At 29.3% G+C, this 21728-nt stretch overlaps 1 protein-coding gene across 1 annotated transcript; it reads left to right on the top strand.

The window, feature by feature from the left end:
* Nucleotides 1-5121: 5121 nt before the first annotated feature.
* LOC100159024 (cuticle protein 16.5) lies at nt 5122-6691 on the top strand. The gene is made up of 3 exons (XM_001951280.5): nt 5122-5271; nt 5986-6091; nt 6236-6691. Exons 1-3 carry the CDS (start codon nt 5251-5253, stop codon nt 6592-6594), a joined length of 486 nt encoding a protein of 161 aa, XP_001951315.1. The 5' UTR covers nt 5122-5250; the 3' UTR covers nt 6595-6691.
* The last annotated feature ends 15037 nt before the right edge of the window (nt 6692-21728 follow it).

The following is a 21728-nucleotide window of genomic DNA, read 5'->3' as shown; positions in this document are numbered from 1 at the left end:
ATCGGAATACCTGATTACATACTATGATTAGATTACACACCTATATAATGGGTGTTTCAGTTTTTAAGGAGTTGATGTTAATATTTATTGATATTTGATAATAATATATTATATAATGTATATGTTTAAACAAAGTGATCTGGAATGTATACCCATATTACTATATTAGGTACTAAAATATATTTATATATAAATTATATATTATACAGGATGTAACTGTAATAAACTGGTCACTGGTGTGATATAAAAAATAACTGACAGAAATAATAATTTACTAACTTTTATTCTTATAACTATTATAGGTGTAGATTTTTTTTTATTAAAGATTACCTATATTATTATTCTTCAACATAGATAAAATAATAAATATTGATAAAACTAAAAGTTATTGCATACCTTGTTAACTATTACCTAATTACATTTGTTAGGGATCTATTTATTTTACTCCCTAGACATTTATGTATATAGGTATTTGAAAAAAAAGTCCCGTTCCAACTAAATACATAACACTTTTTTACTATAATGTACATTTTACATTTTTTTTAATTTTTTTAGCTTTACACAATTTTTAATTATATAAAAACGACAAATTACGATTGTTTAAAATTGTATACCTTTACACATTTTTAAGTTATGTATAAATGACAAATGACAATTATTGACAATGTAAAATGCAGATTGCAGCTATACTTGTTTAATATTTTTTAATAAGAGTAATACATGATAAGAAATGTTATTGAACTATTTATTATATATATTTTGATTTATGTTTTATGATTTATTAACTGTGATATAATTAATTATTGTTTAATGTCGTATACTAGGTGTAAAATTTTTTTATGTTTTAATAAAATTAATTTATTACCTAGTATAATAAATTTGATGCATAATAATAAGGTTTTTTTCCTATGATAGGGTTTTTTTTCCTGATGAATGTTGTATTGTTGTTAGGGATTTTTTTTTCTTAAATTTTATATATTATACTTTATAGTCTACACATATATACTATTCATTTTCATTAGTATTACCCATTTTTTAAATATATATATATTATATTGTTCAATATATTTATTTATTTGTTTATTTAGTTCATACGGACGTAACATCCAGTAACAATATAAATATGTAATTATAGGTACACAATAACATATCACAAAAATTTAAATTCAAATTTAATTTGAATAAATTTACATTTTAAAATAATTCACAGTTAAATCAACATTGTACCTACATATTACCCCATTTTACAATACGATAAATCGGAGAATAAGACACTAAATTGGCTGTTGCTAAAGTCAAATAAAATAATTCTACACATCTTCAAGACTTAAATTACATAAAGAAACCTTAAATTTAATCATAGACGATAATTCTGGGTTATCAATCAAATTATTGAATGTAGTTTATATAAAAAAATTTAAGTTCACTGTTTTTCTTCTTACTCCTAAATTAACTTCTAAGTCAAAAAATTGAGTACCTAATGTCCTATACGATGAATGTGGTTCTCTATATATTCGAGTATGGAAATAAACCGTATAAATCTATTTCGAATTGGTAGCCTCTGTTTCTTTAATCAAATCTAATTGCGAAGGAGACCAAAGAGTGTAATTATAATCCAAATTTGCTAATGTTGATATATATATGTATTTAAACCAGAGGCTATACAAAAAAATAATCATTAATGCATACATTATAATATTTTATTTATAACGATATTCGATACATATATAATTTATATATATATATTACCATGTTATGCGATTGCAAGTCAGTGACCGCGTCGTTCAAGGGCAACGGTGAATTCTATGTTATAAGATAATATAATACTATTCATGTTTCATGTCTAACAGTATTGTAATTATCCATTAGGGGGTACATAGGCTGAACCCTCAAACCCTCAAACATTTAAATGGTTATTTATTTTATTTTATGTAAAATTCATTATACTTCCAAGTTAGGTACAGCCAAAATATTTGAAATTGTTTAGTTTAGGTACTGCAATCGGTAATATCACAATCGTGTATTATTATACATTTATAGTTTATATAGTATTTATACAGTAATATCTGTGAGCGCACTAAATCCACGTTAACTTAACCATGATTTTATATCATTGAATTTAAATAACTTAACACCACTTACTCGCTTTTTTTTTTATGAAATTTTAACTTCAAAATTAGATAATTACAACGAACTAACTAAAATTGTTATTGTAATTTTTTTTATTTTTTTTTTTTTTGTACTCTATTTGAGTTAAATAATCTATACATATTTTGTATAATACCTAAACATAAATTATTACATTATACGCGTAGTTACGAAAGTTACTGCCAGAAGATATATGGGTGGAGAATCGCCACCCACTGCAGGCGATATACTACTGGTCGTTTTGTAATTTAAAGATATTATTCATGAGTACTTGAAACTTTTAAAACTTATAAGTCAGGCCCGGATTTAAATACCCTAAAAACTATCCAAAAATGAATTTTCACCGCAATAATGTCCTTAAAAATAACCCAACCACTTTTTAACACTCCTTGAGCAAACGAAAATACGAACTTTACAAAATGAATGAGATAATGATGATGAGTTTGAGTCCTGGACAAACCACACATAACAGTGTATAATAAATTTTTATTAAGTAATCGATTGCAAAAAATAAGAAGTCTCTCTCACTACTTTGGGCCAGGAAAAAATAATGATAAATAGATTGTGAAGTAAGGCTATAAGTGTTTTTTTTTATTAAATTTGATAAGACATAAATAATTTAAAGTACCTAAATAAATAACAATATTAGTGTATTTTATTTCAACGATCCCACGCTCCCACAATATTATTTATACAATATGCATTAACTTTATACATATTGGTATGATGAATGCTTGAATTTTGAGTATAGGTATTATCTTGTTTTTTAAAATTATAATGTGGTTTGAAGGATTGTTTTGAAGTATTATTTTATACCAAAAAAAAGGGGTGTGCTAAATACAAATATAAACCTATGCAAATCGTTTAAGCAGGGACCCGACTCCCAAGGTTCCATACAATGTGAAATCCAGGTATTTGGAAGATATACAGCTATAGTGATTTGAAAATTTAAGTAATTAATATCAATCTGTTAACATTTATAATTTATGAAAATGGTGTTACTGCTAGGTGACTTATCTCATCCCGTCTCCACGTCTTGTATATATATATAATTTTTTCACACATATATATGCTTATTGTAAATAACAATATAGTCAAAGTATAATAAATACTAGATCTAATATTGTAAAACCATTTTTTAAAGACTACTGCCTTTAGAATAAACATTTTACAATTGAAAAACTACTCTTTCAAAATTTAAACAAATAATAGTACCTACATCGACATTAAAAAAAATTGTTCAATAAGTAACTTACAGTAAAACAAAGAGTATTCTAATAATTTGAAAAACAGAAGTTTGTATCACTACTGAATACTACTCAAGTAGTACAAAATATATCTTTTGAAATTTGAAAATATAGTCTTTAAGTATATTTAAAAAGGTGGACAAGTGGGTACAGTACTGCTGTACAGCATGTCATTGTAATGGATTTGTTATATTTGTATTCAATGATAAATCATTGCGTATGAAAGACGATTCTGGGCGGAAATGTTATGTCATCCTAGCATACTTGTATAAATAATCATATTTAAAAGTAAAAAAAAAAAAAATCAAAATCAAAAATATCTCAGGTATAAATAGCACAACTTTCCAGTAAACTTTTTTTTTTAATAGAAGCAGAAAACCTCTGTTAGGAATTATCTATTAAAAGGAAATTATAAGTTTAAGCACTCATAGAAACTGATATTCAGTTTCAGAACGCTTTTTTTTGTTTACTATAGGTAGAAAAACTTGTGTGGAATCTTCTATTAAATTTTTTAATCTTAGCTATGAAAAGAAAAACTTTTATGGATTACAAGCTAAGCAGTAATTTTAAAATTGTCTAATTGTTACCAAAATTTGAACTTTAAATTCATATAAAAAATAATCGTGCCTGTGTATCTTTAATATTTTCGAACTTCCATTAATTTAATGAAACTTATAATAGGAATCTTGCATTAAGTTTTACTAAGTGAAAACGTTTTCATCGAGAATAATTTAAAATGCTAATATAAATATTTGGTGAAAGTTATTAGTGGCTACGGTTGTTAATTTTTAAAGTTAGGTACACCAAAAAAAATGAAATAGATTTTTTCAAAAATTGGGTTTGCGTAGAAATTACCAATTTTTTCACTTATTTTTGTTTTTACTGATTCTTTCTAAAACTACTGGGGATGTGCTTTCAAAAATACCAACTAGATTTACTTTTCTATTAGAAAAGATGCTTTTTGCTACCCCAAATGTTAATGGCAGATTGAAAAAATAATCACACATATCATTGTAAAATGTAATAAATTACAATCTTTCAGTCCACACAGAATTTAAAATTCCAAAGATCAGAATTTGAATACAACTTTTATTAAAGGAAACAATTGGGGTGATCGTATTTGGTGAATTACTCCTCTGTATAATATTGATTCTGCCATAACAACAATTTAAAATAAGATAATAAGATCCATGCACGAAAATGTCTAGGGTCTTAACTCTAAAGTATTCACCACCCTCAGATAATCATTGTATCAGACTCTAATCACGCCACATCACATTACTATATATTTATAAATATTATACTTTTATAATTTTTTGTGGCCAAAATTACAACTAATCGCTATCGGGTTCAGATTCGCGTACACGGATTTTTGTAGTCCCGCATCTATAATGTAGACATGCAATGTCCGGCAACGCCTAATTATGTATATTATATTCTTTTCTTTGCGATTATTATATTATTAATTTTAGACAGTGCAAATCCCCTTGGCCAAGGTGCAAGGTCAACCGCTACTAGATGCGGTCCAAAGTCAATTACCACCGCGGTCCAAGGTCAACCACCAAGCTGCCAACGAACGATGTCCGATGAGGCGGCGCGTATCTCATCGCAATTTTTCGGCGTGATCCGGATTTTGGCCTTTCAAAGACAGGAAACGCCCTTGCCAGGTAGGGGCCAGTGGAACCACATGCCTTCACATCGCGGGGGACCCATCGACCGAACCGCATATATAAGGACCAGCGACACCAGTCATTGGCATCACAAATCTCATCACATCCCAAGTACACACATCGACCATAGGTTGAAGTTTGCAGATCCGTCTTAGACAACGCAAGAAGAAATCACCAAACAAGAAATGGCTTCTTTCAAGAATCTGGTGAGTCTTACACGTTTTATGACGTATCGTAATGCGACCATCTTTTCATTATCGAATTGTGTAGACACATAGTATTTAAAATTTTTCCAATCAGTTTTATATTTTTAATTTAAACTTCACATTGACTGTAAATAATTGCATTTTGAAAGACTAACCACTACTTCTGCAACTATACAGTCATATACTTCTCTCACTACGTATAATAGAACTCTTATTTTGGCTCAGCAACCAAATTCCGTGCACATGTTCATTGTATCAATCGTGGAAGTTTGTAGACCCCACCAAAGACACAAATACCCTAAATTCGACATTCATACAAAAGTATTAAAACGATTATTATATATTTGTGATATTGTTCATTTGATAGACAATTCATAGCGGTGAAGGTTTTCTGAATTTCAAATTGACCCTATTATATACTATAAAGTTCAATGGATAAAAATTAGAATGATAATTTAATTTAAAGTTTAGGATCATAATATACAATATATAATATACATATAAAGATAACCAGAAAACTAAGGTCAGGATCTTTCAAACTAATTATTTACAGCTATTGGATCGAATCTCATAATAATTATATATCGCACAACAAAACATCGTATGTCATAGTTATGATGCATACTATTTATTTTATGATAATAGAAAAATATGAACAATTAAAATGTATTTAACACTCGACATAATCTTTACTTTTATTCTTTTCACCAACAGATATTCATCGCCTTGGCCGTGTACGCCGTGTCCGCCGAAGATAACAAACCCGCCGAGGATGCAGCAAGAGTAAAGAAACACGCCTACATTGCCGCTGCCCCAGCTCGTAAGTTTTATAATATATAAGTATATGATGTGGAACACAATGCTAACTATATAGTATATAGTGGTATACTGTTCCGAATTTTTTTTTATCAATTTTCTGTACATTTCATCTGATAAACTAAATTTTAATCTTTTTTTTTTACAGCGGTCTTGGCTTATTCTGCAGCAGCCCCAGCATACCCGTACTCAGCATACTCTGCTTACCCAGCCACCTACGCTTACAAATACTCCACTCCAGCTGCCTACGCAGCACCAGCTGCTTACGCCGCTCCAGCAGCTTACGCCGCTCCAGCAGCTTATGCCGCTCCAGCTGCCTACGCTGCACCGGCTGCCTACGCCGCCACCCCATACGCCGCTTACTCGAGCTACGCAGCTTACCCGAGCTACGCCGCCTACCCGAGCTACGCAGCTTATGACGATGGCAAATACTACCCAGGCAAATACGAGAAGTCGTACTTCCCAGCAGCCTATAAAGCCGCATACCCAGTCGCCTATCACTACTGAAAACCCACTCGCCCACGATTCTCAACCTTCCGACAACATACATAAATTTTTTTAACTATAACTTTCAACAATAAAAATGTGATCCTTTTTTCATTAATCGATTTTGTTGTTATTTTTAAACCTTTTTTTTCCTGAAAGAAAATAATATATATTAATATATTATATAATATTGTATAAGATATATTGAGGTACTATCTAACTATCTCACCTATATAGGTTATAACTGGTATTAGCCATTAGATATAGCCTATTATTTTACTGCAATGTGTTACATACAGTATATTATACGCCTTTATACGAGGTTGTGTATAATTTAAGCATTTGAATTTTAAATACAGTAATTTTTTTAATTTTTATTCAAAAATATAAAAAAAACAGGTAGGCTAAAGTATCACATAACCCAAAACAAAGAAATTAAAATTATTTTAATATATTCAATGGCATCAAAAATAAAAATAAATGTCTTATGAATACGGCTATTAACTTCATCAAGACACAATATAAAACGTTATTTTAATCAAAATCAAAATATTTGATGCTTAATATCAATGTTTTGAATAGTTATAGGCATTGTGGAAATCTAACAACCAGAGACCTTGTACTAACATTATTTGGTTATATAACCAGTAATTACTTAAAATAATCATATCAGGTATTTATATGATTTTGAGTTTGTTAATAGTAAATCCTTTGTATATAGTTTTTTATAAATTCAATGTTTTTACTACTAGAACAATCAAAATGTATTTCAACTTGTTTAACCAGTTGATTTAAATCAGAATTTTATAAAAATTATTATAATGAGATAGATACTTCAATGTTATGGCCTCGTATTTTAAATACGCTTCATATTCTTTTACTACAATTTGCTTGTTCGACGTTTCTAACTAAATTACTTATATTATATAAGTCTTATTATATTGACATATTTAAATTAAGACATAAATACTTCCAATTTACTATATCCATTTTACATTTATACAGCATAAAGTAGTGACAGTTGCGTTCTAATTTCTTATTTACATTGGTTATACAAAATAACCAATGGCATAATGATTTAAATTTGGTTAACCTTATTTATTAAAATATTTTAACAAAACTAGTCAGTAGCCACCAAGTCTTTTCCGATAATGCCCACGCGTGGAGGAAATTTGAGGTGTTGAGTAAATATTACAGTAGGGAGTTAAACAGAAATTCTGAAATTCACTGAAATATATTTTATATTATTATAAATTAGTAGGTAACTATTAAATAAACTATATTCAGGAACAAAATAGAACTTTCCAAAGGAACATGGTGATATAGGATTTAGGACACCGAACAATACAATAATTTAATGTGTTTATATTTATATAAATCCTAATATTTTCGAAAAATGAATTTGATACGATAATTTACCTATTTTTAAAATATAGGTAAAATGGTTTGATAAAACTTAACTCTGTTGTTTCTAACTTATAATGATATCGCGTGGTCACGAAAAATAAGGTACATCGAAACACACTAAGCGATACCTAAATTATTATTTTAAAGATATACCTACTTATTAGTTATTACATAATTTATAACAATTGTATAGAGGTCAAATAATTGATCAGAAAAAGTTGACTATTTTTATTAATCATTAAATATTTTATATGATATACCTATCAATAGGGAGTAGGGACAATGGACATTATGATTTATGAAAATACAATTATTACTTCAAAACAAAACGACTTTATAAATTCATATTTAATCTATAATATGACCATGTAGGTAGCTAGGGGGAAAGACCCGGGAAAAGTAAATAGGTTAATTTGAGTTGTCAAAATATAGTAGGTAATACGATTTTATACAATTAACTTTTATAGTTTTACACGTCATTCAATTTAAAAGAATTATAAAAATGTCATGTTTTGACTTTGAAAAATAAAATAAGGATTCATTAATAGTAACTAGATTAAAAATTAAAAATATTATGTTTCGGTGTACTGCGTACAGAGATTTTATTTTTCAGAATATTACAGACCAGGATTTTATATTTCGGATTTTTATGGTTTAGGACTTTACTTTCTGGGATACTAAACAGTCTGCAGTGATTCGTATTATTTTTGAGAGCTAATACCGTTAAAAAAAAATAACTGACGCACCGAACGCGTAGAATACAAATAGGGAGCAAACATTTTGTTCATAACAAATTAGACATGATAACAATATTATTTTTGTTTTTGTTGTTATTTGGTTATTGTTTGGGATTTTTTTATTTCCATTCGGACATTCGGTCCTGCCTACAAACGTACAATAATTCCACCAAAAAATGAAAACTGTTTATCTTCTGTATTAAAAAATTTAAAATTTAAATTACACTGTACTTGTATAGCGTAAAAGTCTGTAAATAATATATAATATATATATATATATAAAATATTGAATACTGATTAGAACAAAAATGATTTCATTTGTCATGTCATTCTATTATACTCCTTATTGTATGCACCATAGAGTAATATTGCTCTAAAAGTTGTATTCCAGCTACTTATATGTCAATACGTCATACATTTATATAACAGCGAGCGATATCTACGTTATATACACACCACAGAGTACCTACTGCCAGAAGGCATGATCAAGAATTTTGGATTTGGGGGTCGGGTTACATAGCGAATTAAAAAATATTTTTTTTGGACACCTATATATTATTACAACCAGTTAATAACGATAGTGTAGAAATTAAATGCCAGAAATTATTAGTTTTTAAGGTATAGCTTAACGAAATTTACGGTGTTTTGCAATGTTAACGAATTTTCATTTTTTTTTTAAACCAACGTTTTAAAAATTATGACGCCAAAATAATGTTGACACCCACTAATCACCGATGGTGGTTTTACAACCACCATGTTTTCGATTTTAATTGTACGAGTGACCATAACGAGTGATAGTGACCACGCCGACACCCCCGAAGCGAGTGAACACGCCTGCGGTGTACCTATATGAACATTTCAAAATGTTGCTACCAAATTCAGACTTCCCCATCTTTTCAGCATGCTGAGATACAATGGGCACGTTAAAACAAAAAAAAAAATGAAAAAAAAGGTTGTTCAGTAAAACAGAAAAGTTCCAAACTCGAAAAAAAATATTGAGTTGTACAAATGCATAAGACACCGAAAATCGTGAACATTGTAAGGCTATAACTTATGATTAATTAATGATTTTCGGCAATTAATTTTTGCAAAATCGTTCTTATTAACTCGTTGTAATACATAGGTTTTCCGTAAATTCAGAAGTGCACCATTTGATTTTATATAATCTGTGATATTAGTATGTGTTGCCTTTAATAGTTAAATGATTATTTATTATGCTATTTAAAATTTTTTTATATACCCAAGAGTTAAACCATGATATTCATAGAATAAACAATTGTTTTTTAAATCCAAACTACTTTTTTTACTATTTCGTAAAAACGCAGTATTTTTATGTAAGCAAATTACCATATTTTGATCGTAACAAAAATGATAAGTATCGGTTTATGGGCATTTAGTGCTAGGAGTTGTTAATAAAGGTTCTAACATTATGAAATATTAAAATATTGTCTTCGGCAAGAAATATTTAAAAACAAATAATCAATTAATGCATGTATAAATTGTGTTACATTTGTTTATCTATAATTTGTAATATGCACCTATCTATTAATAGTAGCATTAGTAGCGATGTTCTATATAAGCACTTTTACCTAATTAAAATAGAGACGAATCACAGTAGGTGTTTTGTTTGTACTTTTTATAAGCAGTGATGATACTAGCTGTACTAGCTGGGAGAAAAAAACGCAATACAATAATACAATTATGGTAACACGGCGTTATGCATATGCAATTCAGGTACATTGTTATCATGCGTGGTTTGTTTTCCAGGATTTCACTAGCATCCCTTGTTATAATTATCTAATATATAAAATTTCCGTTTCACAGTGGTATGGCCAGTTGTACTTCTTTCGATTAAAGTTAACCAGAGTTTAATTGGCCGAATTTACCCGGTTAAATATCTGTTATCAGCTGATAAAGCGTAATCGAAGTTTAACCGTAGACGGTACAACTGGCCCTTAGTGGTCGCACTCCTCTGTAACTGCTGGACCGATTCTTATGAAATTTTGTGTGTATATTCAGTAGGTCTGAGAATAGGTCATAAAGTATTTTTTACCCTCCTACCACCCATTCAGGGAGGTGCTCAAACGGGGATTTTGAGATTTACAGTAGATATTTTTGTTTATAAATGGTTGCTATTGGTTATATAAGAGAAATAATTAGTAGAAATTAGTGTTTATTTTTTATTGGTTGCCATTGGTTATTCTGTAAGATCGGGAGCAAAATCATAGTGGTAACTCGGACGACCGCGTAACGAAAATAATAATGTTAAGATACCGTATTTATCCGAAACAGCTCGACCGATTTTAATGAAATTTTTTTTGTATATTTGGTAGGTATGAGAATAGGCCGTAAAGTATTTTTCACCATCCTACTTGCCAACCCGGGGAGTTGCTTAAATGGGTATTTTAAGATTTTCGGTGGAAATTTTTTGTTTATATACGGTTGATATTGGTTATAGGAGAAATTACCATTTTTAATTTGCATATTTATCATTTGCCTACCACTGGTTAATCGGACGGATCAAGTGCAAGCATGCATCAAATCAAATTTTCGCACATTGTCCTACCAGGGAAGGCTAAGTCGCACCCAAAAGAAGTTTAACGATCACAATTTTTTTTAAGTTGTAATATATCAGCTTATAGTTATAATTATAACTTATAAGAGTGAGATATTTATCAGGTTTGGGTTATTTATTATAAATAAGGTGAACTTAGTATACATACCTATATACTCTATATATACCGTAGTTTACCCACTTTTGTTTTGAGCACGCAGTGTATGGTGAAAATGTTGTGACAATACAATTCATTCTAGTTCACCACGGTGTATACATATAGTAGTGAAGTGTAAGTGAATTGTCACGTTTTCACCATACACTGCATGCACAAAAAAAGTGGTTACACTTACGGGGAATAGAGTATAATATTGTATAAACGATTGATTATGTAATGTAAAGCAACTGAAAATGAAATAATTTATATATAAGTAAATAATTTTTTATAATCTAATTATTATATAATTTAAATGTAATCAGTTATCAGTATCTAATAATTTAATATAATATGCAATTTGCAACAGTTTGTTGTAATAAACGTTTGTATTATTTTAAACCTTTGGGTAATATTTAGAGCAAAAGTTACACCCAAGGTGGATATATATCCACCTTGGTTATACCATTAAATACATAATAATATATCTTCATATCTTAATAATATAATAAAAACAACAGTTACACTGTTACAATAATAATTTACTAGACATGCTATGAAAATCGAACAACGAGATCGAAATCATCAGCTATACAATTATTAATGTTATTATTCGAACATCTTCACTTAAAACACAGTATTTTTCACGATTTCTACAAATCGATATTTATATTAGGCATTCAATTGTTAAACAACAAATTTAATTTATATGTAAAGTGTATAAGTTAAGTAAAGTGTAGTGTATAAAACCCACTATAGCATCTAAAATATTGATGCTAATTGCATGAGTTATAAGTTATAAACTATAACCTATGCAGTTGAAGCGTAATAAGAAAATAAAAAACATTTTTATTAACTTATATAGTTAATATTAGTTATACTTATACCCAGCCACGCCTCCCACGAACTTACTTATATACACGTTTACACATGGTTTTAACCCTTCGAGAATTTCGATCATATAACAGTTATAGGTACCTAAATACATATTATGTCATATACGTCAATGTGTGTATAAATATGTAATGATGACAATATTAATTGTTGGTGGTGGATCCCGCGATCGTCATAGCGTGTGCCTATATGATATGCGTGTATTGTAGACCGTCGTATATATCATATTATAGAACGGGTCAAGGTTTTTGTCGAAAAATAATCCCATCGCGGCGACTATAGAGGTAGGAACACTCCAACTCTATATAGTACTAACAGCTACTCATATTATAATAGTAATAATAAAATAATATTTTGTTTGAAATATATATAAATGCGTGCAACCACGAGGCGCAAATCGTCGACAATCTGACTTGTATGTGGTAACCCTTGGAGAGGGGTTACGTATTCGTGAAATCTAAAAACGATATAATATTAAATACCTAATATACAAAATGCTTAAATAATATCTAGACGTCATCGTCACCAAGGCGCTGTGGTGTGCGTGCTGGACAGGAAATTCTTACAACATGCGTGCACCGATGTTGAATAATATACGAATTTACACGAAACGTAGGTATAGGTAGGTACCTATATTACAGAACATTATATAGCAATAATTATACTATACTAAAATCGCGATAAACAATATACAATATGTTACAATTCTGTACAACTTCATAACACACAGCGGCATTACAATACACATAAACGTGCAAGTCGGTCACTTTAGTTAGTGACAAGTAATTAAAAAAATACTAACTACTCTTCCCCTGCCGAGTAATCGTTGCCCGTGAGAACAGAAATCAGTTTAAAGAAAAATACTTAGGACCGATGTCATATAAGTATTTTCTAATATTTTTTTCAAGTTTAAATATTACAGATACTTACAGTTACGTTTAGTACAACAAAAAATTTTGCTTTCGTCTACATTTATTTTAAATTCACTAAATTTAAAATAATCAGTTATACTTTAGTACCTATACTTAAGTATCGAGCATTAAAGTTGAGTATATAGTATACTACTTTATTGAATAGATCACCCGTATAATAGTATGTTTACCCAAATGGAAAATGATCAGGGGTATGGTCCATCCCCCCCCCCATGGCTACACCACTGGTATAGGTACTACATTTACATAATATTATAATTTATACTAATATTATAAAATGTATAATACGCATAAATACATTCACGTCATAGGTAACAATATCATAATACCCATATTACCTGCTCGAAAAACATCGAAAAATCGATGTCCGAACCACGTAGGTTACCTATGGCAGAAAAACCCTCGTGAACATAACACAAAGAGGTGTGTCGACGGCAAAACACGCGATGTGTCTATTATAAATGAGCGCGGTGCACCGCGGCCTGGTGTGGTTTGTGGCGGCGTTGTCAGCGGGTGCGATGGGGGTGGGAAAGAGGGAACGCGGACGGCGGCGGCGGATTGGCAGACGTTGGCGCGGTTACACGACCACCTAGTCGGTTTTATAATATAATATTATTGCGCGAACACCGCCGCGTGCTGGTACTATAACGTATACGCGTATGTGTGCCGCACATGTCGATAGCCCGCCGTAGTTGCGGGACATGCGGTCATGGGATGTGGACACTCGGATCGCAAGTCGTCGGACTCGCGGAGAACGGCGTCCATGTCATCGTCACCGGATCGCCGGGACGTGGACGATGCGTGGTGCGGTGGCCGGGCCACGCGTGGTGGCGACGACCGCCGCGCCGAGGACGCGTTCGCGCACTACAACAATTACGGAGTTGAGGGATTTCACCGCGGGTTTCCCGTCCACCGTATCACCAAATTTACGCAGGTAAATCGGCAGGCGGTGATGATGCGCGCGACCGCTTAAGGCTGCAGTGGATGCGAATTATTATCACGCAGGCCCAAAGCGAAGTGATGCGTGCCCAAAACTGCAGTTTTAAAATGAGAAGAAAACGCGTTTGTCTGGTTGTGCGGATAAATTATATTAATAGAGATAGCTAGGATGTTGATGAGATTTACATTTTTTCCTCTTTAATCCTATCTTCATTATTTCTACATTCAGAAATTAATCAGAATAATATATAGGTACATTTTATTTCATATTTTTAGTTATAATTGAATTTCTTTGTTTTATAGTGTCCTAAAATTAACTAAAGTTTTTTAGGAAATTTTTCTTCAATTTGATATTTCTGAAAATATTTTTATGATTATTAGTAGTGTTATTATTGTGATTAGATAATTAACACGTGAGCGCTTTTACAGATATTATGCTAATCGAATTTTAAATTTATAAATTATATCTACTTACAACAAATAACAAGTAATTATTACATTATTGATTATTAGTAGGGCTAGGATTTATATGCAATCAAAAATGATGAAATATGCTTTTGTTTTATTAAAAATATGCAAAAATATGCAAAAAATATACCACATAAATATTATTAGATAAACACAATATATTCTATAATTTTTTTCAAATTACTCTAAATATGTTAAAATACGCCAATAAAATATGATAAAATGAACACATAATACAAAAAAACATTAAAAAAAATTCTAAAATCTATAAACTTATTACAATATTAAATTATATAATTCCATTAAATATTAGTTTATATTATTACATGCTACTATGATATCATAGGCGAAAATAGGGGGGAATTTAGCGGCTAAGCCCCCCCCCCAAAAAAAAAAATGTCCTTAGCCCACCCAAACATTTCCTACATTTTATTTTAAGCTTATTCAATATTACCCAAGTGAGGCTTTAGCCCTTCCAAATCCCAAACGCTATTTGCGCCTATGTATGATATGTTATTTCAAATTTTTAAATACGAACTACCGGCGATTTGAACGTAAAATAGATTTATATTGAGTAAAACTCCTATTCACCATACGATGTTAATGGAACATATTTAAATGACGCGATTTTTCCCGGAGTTAAATAAATATCAAAACCTTCTTCCATTTCATATTCACCGTTTATAATACTACGAATTTTTAAAAGTGTTTTTAATCCCTTATTCCTCTTTAGTACCAAATCCATTTTAGTTTTTACCAATTCTGCTACTCTCCCGTTACATTTATACAGTTTATCTTTTACATTTAAAATAACTTTTAATCCCTCATCAAAAAATAGTGTACTTTTTTCTAAGTTAGTCATAGCTTTGTTGAGAAAACAAAAATAACTTTTTGAATAAGCTAAATCATTTTGTAAATGTTTGTCTTCAAACAATTATTTTCATTTTTTAATTGATTCTGCTTCGTCGTCTAAATGTGATATTACAGATTTTATTGAAACAAAATTATTTAAATAGTATTCTATAATTCTACTGCATTTAACCACGTACCCCATCTAGTGATAATTGGTTTGGGTGGTAAAGGTAAATCCGGGAGGCGGGAATTTATAGTCATAACCAAAACTTGACTTATATTTTGTTAAGAATAACTCATTATTATTTATTAAAGAAAAATGATTTGGTATCTTAGAACTTGTTTAAATATATCAACAGAATTATATAGATAATGTAATATAGGAATAATTATTTATTGCACTATGGTTATAGGAACATGGACAATTTTTAACGTTTATCGGTGAATTTTGAAAAAGTACTGTGGCCCTTCACATATATGTATAATATATATTTACAAATTTTTATATTAGTACCTACACCGCTTAAAATAATATTTAATTTTTTTTACAAACTTTTACTAAATTATTATTCCAACAGAAGTCGGTAATTTATGTCAAGGGTAGATGACATTATTTGATATGGTATGCAATCTTTTATAACACCTATGGGCTATGACCTATTATATTTTTAAATTTAAATGAATATAATTTATTTTTAAACAAAAAACTTTTTATCGATTCAAGTTTTAAATTACTGACTAAAACTATATAAATATATAGGTATAACAAATATAAACATTGGGAAATATTACTCAGAACTTTGGCTATACAAATATCTAACCTAACCTATACATGGTTTTTCCCTCTATATTTTTCCGTTGTCTCGTTGAATTTTTACTTTGTCCATTGAATTTATCCATTTTTAAAAAATTGTAATTAAATAGATATTACTTTTAAGGTACCTGATTTAATTTGTAAGCTACATAAAATCACAGTAATATGATTTATTAGATGACCTGAATTGAATTGTAAGGTAGAGGTATAGTTAGATTTAATTTTTGAGTGATTACCTATGGACCAATCATGGTATTAATTGTTTAGTTTTATTAATTTATTAATAACATTTACAAAATAATTAGGAACCATCATAGGTACATCATTTTTTAAATTATGATAAACTACCTCCACCCTTTATTCTGTGTCTCTACCATAAATCAGAATTTGTTTAACAAACGGATAAAATAATATAGATACAAAATGAGTTATTAGAAAGTACTAAGTAGGTAATATATAAGATATTACAATTTAAACACGGTATACAGGCGTGGATCCAGGCGGGGCCGGCTCAAGCGAAAATAATGAATTAGGCAAAATCAAATTTTTCCGCCCCTAACAATATAATATTATCAGTATTTTGAAAATGCCGCCCTAAGCGTGGGCCTATGTCGCCTACCACTTGAGCAGGTCCTCGATCCAGGGGAGATAACGGGCTTTACCCTTCTTTTTGACGTGTTATGTATTATGTATTTTTTTTATACCTAATACATATTATATTAATAACTTATTATATTATGTACTTACCTACTAAAATTATGGTTGTATTTTTTTCTGAAAAATGGACATCTCGTTTTAAAATTCAAATATTAATAAAAAAAGACATCTTAAATGATATTGTTTTAATTATCTTTAAATTTAATAAAATATCAATTCACTCTAATATTTAAACCAATATAATTAAATAAGTACTATATATTTAACGTCAGTGGCGTACAGGCGCATAGCCAAGATTTTTTCATGGGGGGGGGGGGGGGCTTTGCCAAAATTTGTTGGTAAACTTACCTACATTTATATAAATCCCTAAAAGGTTAGCATTACTCCATGTATGATGTAGCAGACATTTTTTCACAGGAATGTATAAAATATAAATAAGATAAGCATTGACATTATGGGTACTATATTTACTAATTTAAGGATTTATAATTTATACTATATTACTATATACCTTTTAACTAATTAAAGTATTAAGTATGTTAGGTTACTCAGTGAGTTTTTCAACATCATTTATATTTATTTCATTTTCAAAATTTATAATACATTGAAATCCAGTAAAAATATATTTATGGTTTACAAACCGGTCTTCAATGCTTTGAAGAAATATATCTAGGAATGGAATAAAAATTGCAATTTTATAATATGTTTCAGTATCGTTACAAGGAATATTATTTCTATGAACCTGTTTTTTAGACAGTGTAGGAGTTTTAATTGTAATATTATATTTTTCTGATAAATTTAAAATCTGATTAAAAATGATCTTGAACTCATTATCTGCATTATCTCTAATTTTTTTAATCTCTGATGATAAATGTGTCACATAAGTTGTGTCGCACTTCACCTAGGTCAATTTGGTTTTTTTGTAATACTTTACAAAAAAAAATACTTATTCCAAAAATTTTGTTTATAATATGCAGACTGGTTAAAAATTGAAAATCTTGTATAGAAATAAGTAAATTTGAGGCTTTTGAAGAAGTTTCTCTGTCACTATCACCAGATAAAATTTCTAATTAACTTATAATAGCAGGGTACAATTCTAAAAATGTTAAAACTGAATCGTGTTGTTGTATCCATCTTGTGTGGCATAATTGTTGAAGTTTTAATTTTTTTTTGTATCAGTTATTAAAGAAAAAATTTCATTTTTAAAAATATGTAATCGCTTAGGTGTGTTCAAATAGCAATAAACACTTTCAATTGTACCCATAGCATTTCTAATAGGGGCATGGTACAAGATGTTGATACTACTAAATTAAAACTATGGGCACTACAATGTGCATATAAAGCTTGGGGTAATGGTTTTTAATTAACTGTTGAAAACCATTAAATTTCCCCGACATACAAGCAGCACCATTATATCCCTAGCCTTTTAAGTATTTTAAATCTATTCCAATTGATTTTAGGGTATCAATTATAACTAAAGATAAATGTAATCCAGTAGTACTAAATACAGGTACAAATAATAAAAATGATTCAACTATAATATTTTCTTTAATAAATCGAGCTGACAGAGAAAATTGTTCTATACCACTAACATCTGCTGTCTCATCTGCTAAAATTGAGAAGCATTGTGATTTATTAATATCTAATACGATTTTGTTTAATATTACAAGTTGGCAGCTGTTAATAATTTCATTTTGAGTTGTTGGACTTAGGTAATGTGCATTTTTATTAGCTTTAGACCGAATTTCGAATAATTCTTTATTTTGATTTAAAGTATTTCTTAAAATACTTCTAAAATTGCCATCATTTTCTATTGGAAAGTTTAATGCTAAAGGACCACTGTCATTATGACCTCTCATAGCTAATCCCTGTCGTCCACATAATATAATTGTTTCAATAACAGGTACCTATTATAAGTTTTCTATTGAATGAAATTTGGTCTTTTAATGATTGATCTAACAATAAATTTATCGAAGTATTACTTGAAACATTGTGTCTCAAAGTTTGAACTGTTATAATACAGTTCTTGTGGTATTCTTTCATTTCATGTAAACTAAATTTCTCAATTGCATTTTTTCATGAGTTAAATTGTACAGTACCAAAGGTCACCAAGAGCTTGATCCCCAATACAACCTTTTTTTCTAGAAAAAAGCACACAAAACTTACACAATGCACCGTTTAACAAAGATGAATAAGCCTACCAATGCCATTTTTGCAACCACTGATATTGAAATTTTAAATTTCGGTTCCCTACTTTAGGAAATATATAATTACTTTCTGGTACCCAAATGTTGTTCAAAATTTCCAATTTATCCTCATTACTCTTAAATTCATATGATTCGTCAATAAAATTACCAATATCAAATTTATTTACATCATTTAAGTCAATATTTACCGACATAATATGTTCTGGTTGAGTTGTTTCTGGTTTAAGACAGGGGTTATCTTTTGTTTATTCAGTTTTGTCGGTTTTGTCAATTTTGTGGTAATTTTATTCTGTACTTTAAAATAATCCGAAACAAGTTTACGTTTTTTTTCGTTAGTATTAAGTTTCTTCATTTTAAATTTTTAAGCAACAAAATAATTGAACAAATTAATCAAAAATTATTAACACGTTGTACCACCATAGACAAAAATACCACCGCGTAACTAACAACGTCCGCCCGTTAAATGTTAATCGCAATCATGATATAAATAACATGGTATGATCGCAAAAGTCCAGATTTGGTCCAAGTTCGCGCAATACGTCACTTGCTTACCCGTATTATCATATTGTCATTAAATTATTATTACTATACACTATGCTACGTCACGTGATTACCGAAGGATCTGACCGTCAAAAGTTACGATCATACCTATTGTTTTTATATCATGATCGCAATAGTCAATACTCAATAGGTACTCTACGGTATACGACAACAAATACTTTTATTATCAGCTAGACCGTATGAACAACGATCGTCGTTGTAGACTGTGATGTCTCGGTCTAATGGGGAACATTTTAATTTCGCTAGAAATAGACGAAAACACAATCTAAATATAGATATTAGGTACTGATAATCGTGACTCGGGAGAATAACAGAAATATTGCCTGAAAACCAATATATTATATAATTATTCATTTTTATACGGTTAAAGCTTAATATTTTATCAACGTATATAATTATACAAATACATATTATATAGAATACAATCAAAACTTTTATTGACGAAATGGTTGATAGCAAGTTTAATTGGTTTGATGATAGATTTTTTTTTTATAAAATAATAAAAAAAAATGTCAGTATCAAGTTTAAAGTTTTTTAATCTCGAAAAATATTTCTGCCATTTTTTAAGGGTTTTAAAAAACTCATGGGGGGGTTGTGACCTGATACCCCCCCACCCTTGGCTACGCCCCTGGTGGCGTAAATAGGAATTGGTTCTGCGATAGGATATAAGTTTTTATAATCACAGGCTATGCCCTCCCCCCCATATCACCCTTCTTCGTTAATTGTCATGCATCATAATATTATATTAATTTATCATTATAAATTAAATGTATGATTCATAATACTAAGTCCATTTTTCTTTTTTTTTTGCTAAAATGTCTAGTATGTCTTCAGGATTTAGTATTATATCCTGATGCACCATCAATATTATAGTCTATTCAAGTGTTCTTATTGACAATTTTTAATTTTAAGAATTTTATTTTTATTTTTTAGAAGATTTTAAGTTTCTTGAGGTATTTTTAAATACTTTGAAATTGTATTTTAAGATTTCTACATGCTTTTACATGATTTTTATATAATTTGTAAAATCTTTAACTATATACAGGTAAATAAATAAACGATCTAAATCTAAAAAAAAAAAAAATACGTAGGTATAGAAATAATTGTTTTTACTTTTTCCAGATTAAACAAGTCCAAAACGATTAGTTCTATCTGTAAAACTTTTTTACTATCTTTTAAATTGTATATTATAATTTAGGATTAGGTATAACAAATTTATATAAGAATTTGTAACGTTATAATTAAAAAAAAAAAAAAAAATGTAGTGCATTAGGTACTGCAGGACATAAAAGCATCTTATTCAGGGCGTATTTAGATTTTTTTTATGGGCATTACAATCCCAGGTGTTATTATGTAATTTACAAAAATAATGCTTTATTAAAATTATTAAGTTTTAATTATTCTGTGTTTATACTAAAAGGTTAAGAAGGATAAGTTTTAGGCAGCTAAAAATTATACTAGAAGTCGTAAGTTGTACGTTTTTATCAGTTACATCTTTTAACTGTGATAATAGATAACCATTGTCCATTAATTTTTATTTTAAAATCTTAAAATAATAGCTAAGTGCTCACAATAATAATTTTAGTTATTTAAAAGAAAGACTCTAGGGGGGGGGGATATATCCCACCCATAATTACGCCACATTTTTTTAACTAACATTTGCCAAGCTATGCACTAGTAAGACGGAAACAACAAATAGGGGTTTAATAAAATCCAATTCTAATTATCTAATAAAATATTTCACATTTATGTTTGTGAATTCTAATTGCGAAAGTTAAAATCTATATGTACCAAGGTGAAAAGGTGTATCAATATTCAATACACCTTGATCCTTGGTAGTCACGACCTGATTTAAGGTTATATATATGGCTTGAGTTAAGCAGATTCTTTGGTGGTAATTTAAAGTTTAATTTAATAATATACAAATATTATGATGGAGGGGTTTCAAGTAGAGTGGAAAACAAGTAAAAAAAAATATT

The sequence above is a fragment of the Acyrthosiphon pisum genome, chromosome A3 (genome assembly GCF_005508785.2).
Source record: "Acyrthosiphon pisum isolate AL4f chromosome A3, pea_aphid_22Mar2018_4r6ur, whole genome shotgun sequence".
Taxonomy (NCBI): domain Eukaryota; kingdom Metazoa; phylum Arthropoda; class Insecta; order Hemiptera; family Aphididae; genus Acyrthosiphon; species Acyrthosiphon pisum.
Note: the sequence above shows the minus strand (reverse complement) of the source record. Positions and strands in the feature narration are given on the sequence as shown.

Bases quoted from the DNA above. Each gene is read 5' to 3' on its own strand.
- LOC100159024 (XM_001951280.5), top strand. From the start codon at position 5,251: ATGGCTTCTTTCAAGAATCTG. The intron at 5,272-5,985 runs GTGAGTCTTACA...TTTCACCAACAG, and splicing joins TGGCTTCTTTCAAGAATCTG to ATATTCATCGCCTTGGCCGT. The intron at 6,092-6,235 runs GTAAGTTTTATA...TTTTTTTTACAG, and splicing joins CATTGCCGCTGCCCCAGCTC to CGGTCTTGGCTTATTCTGCA.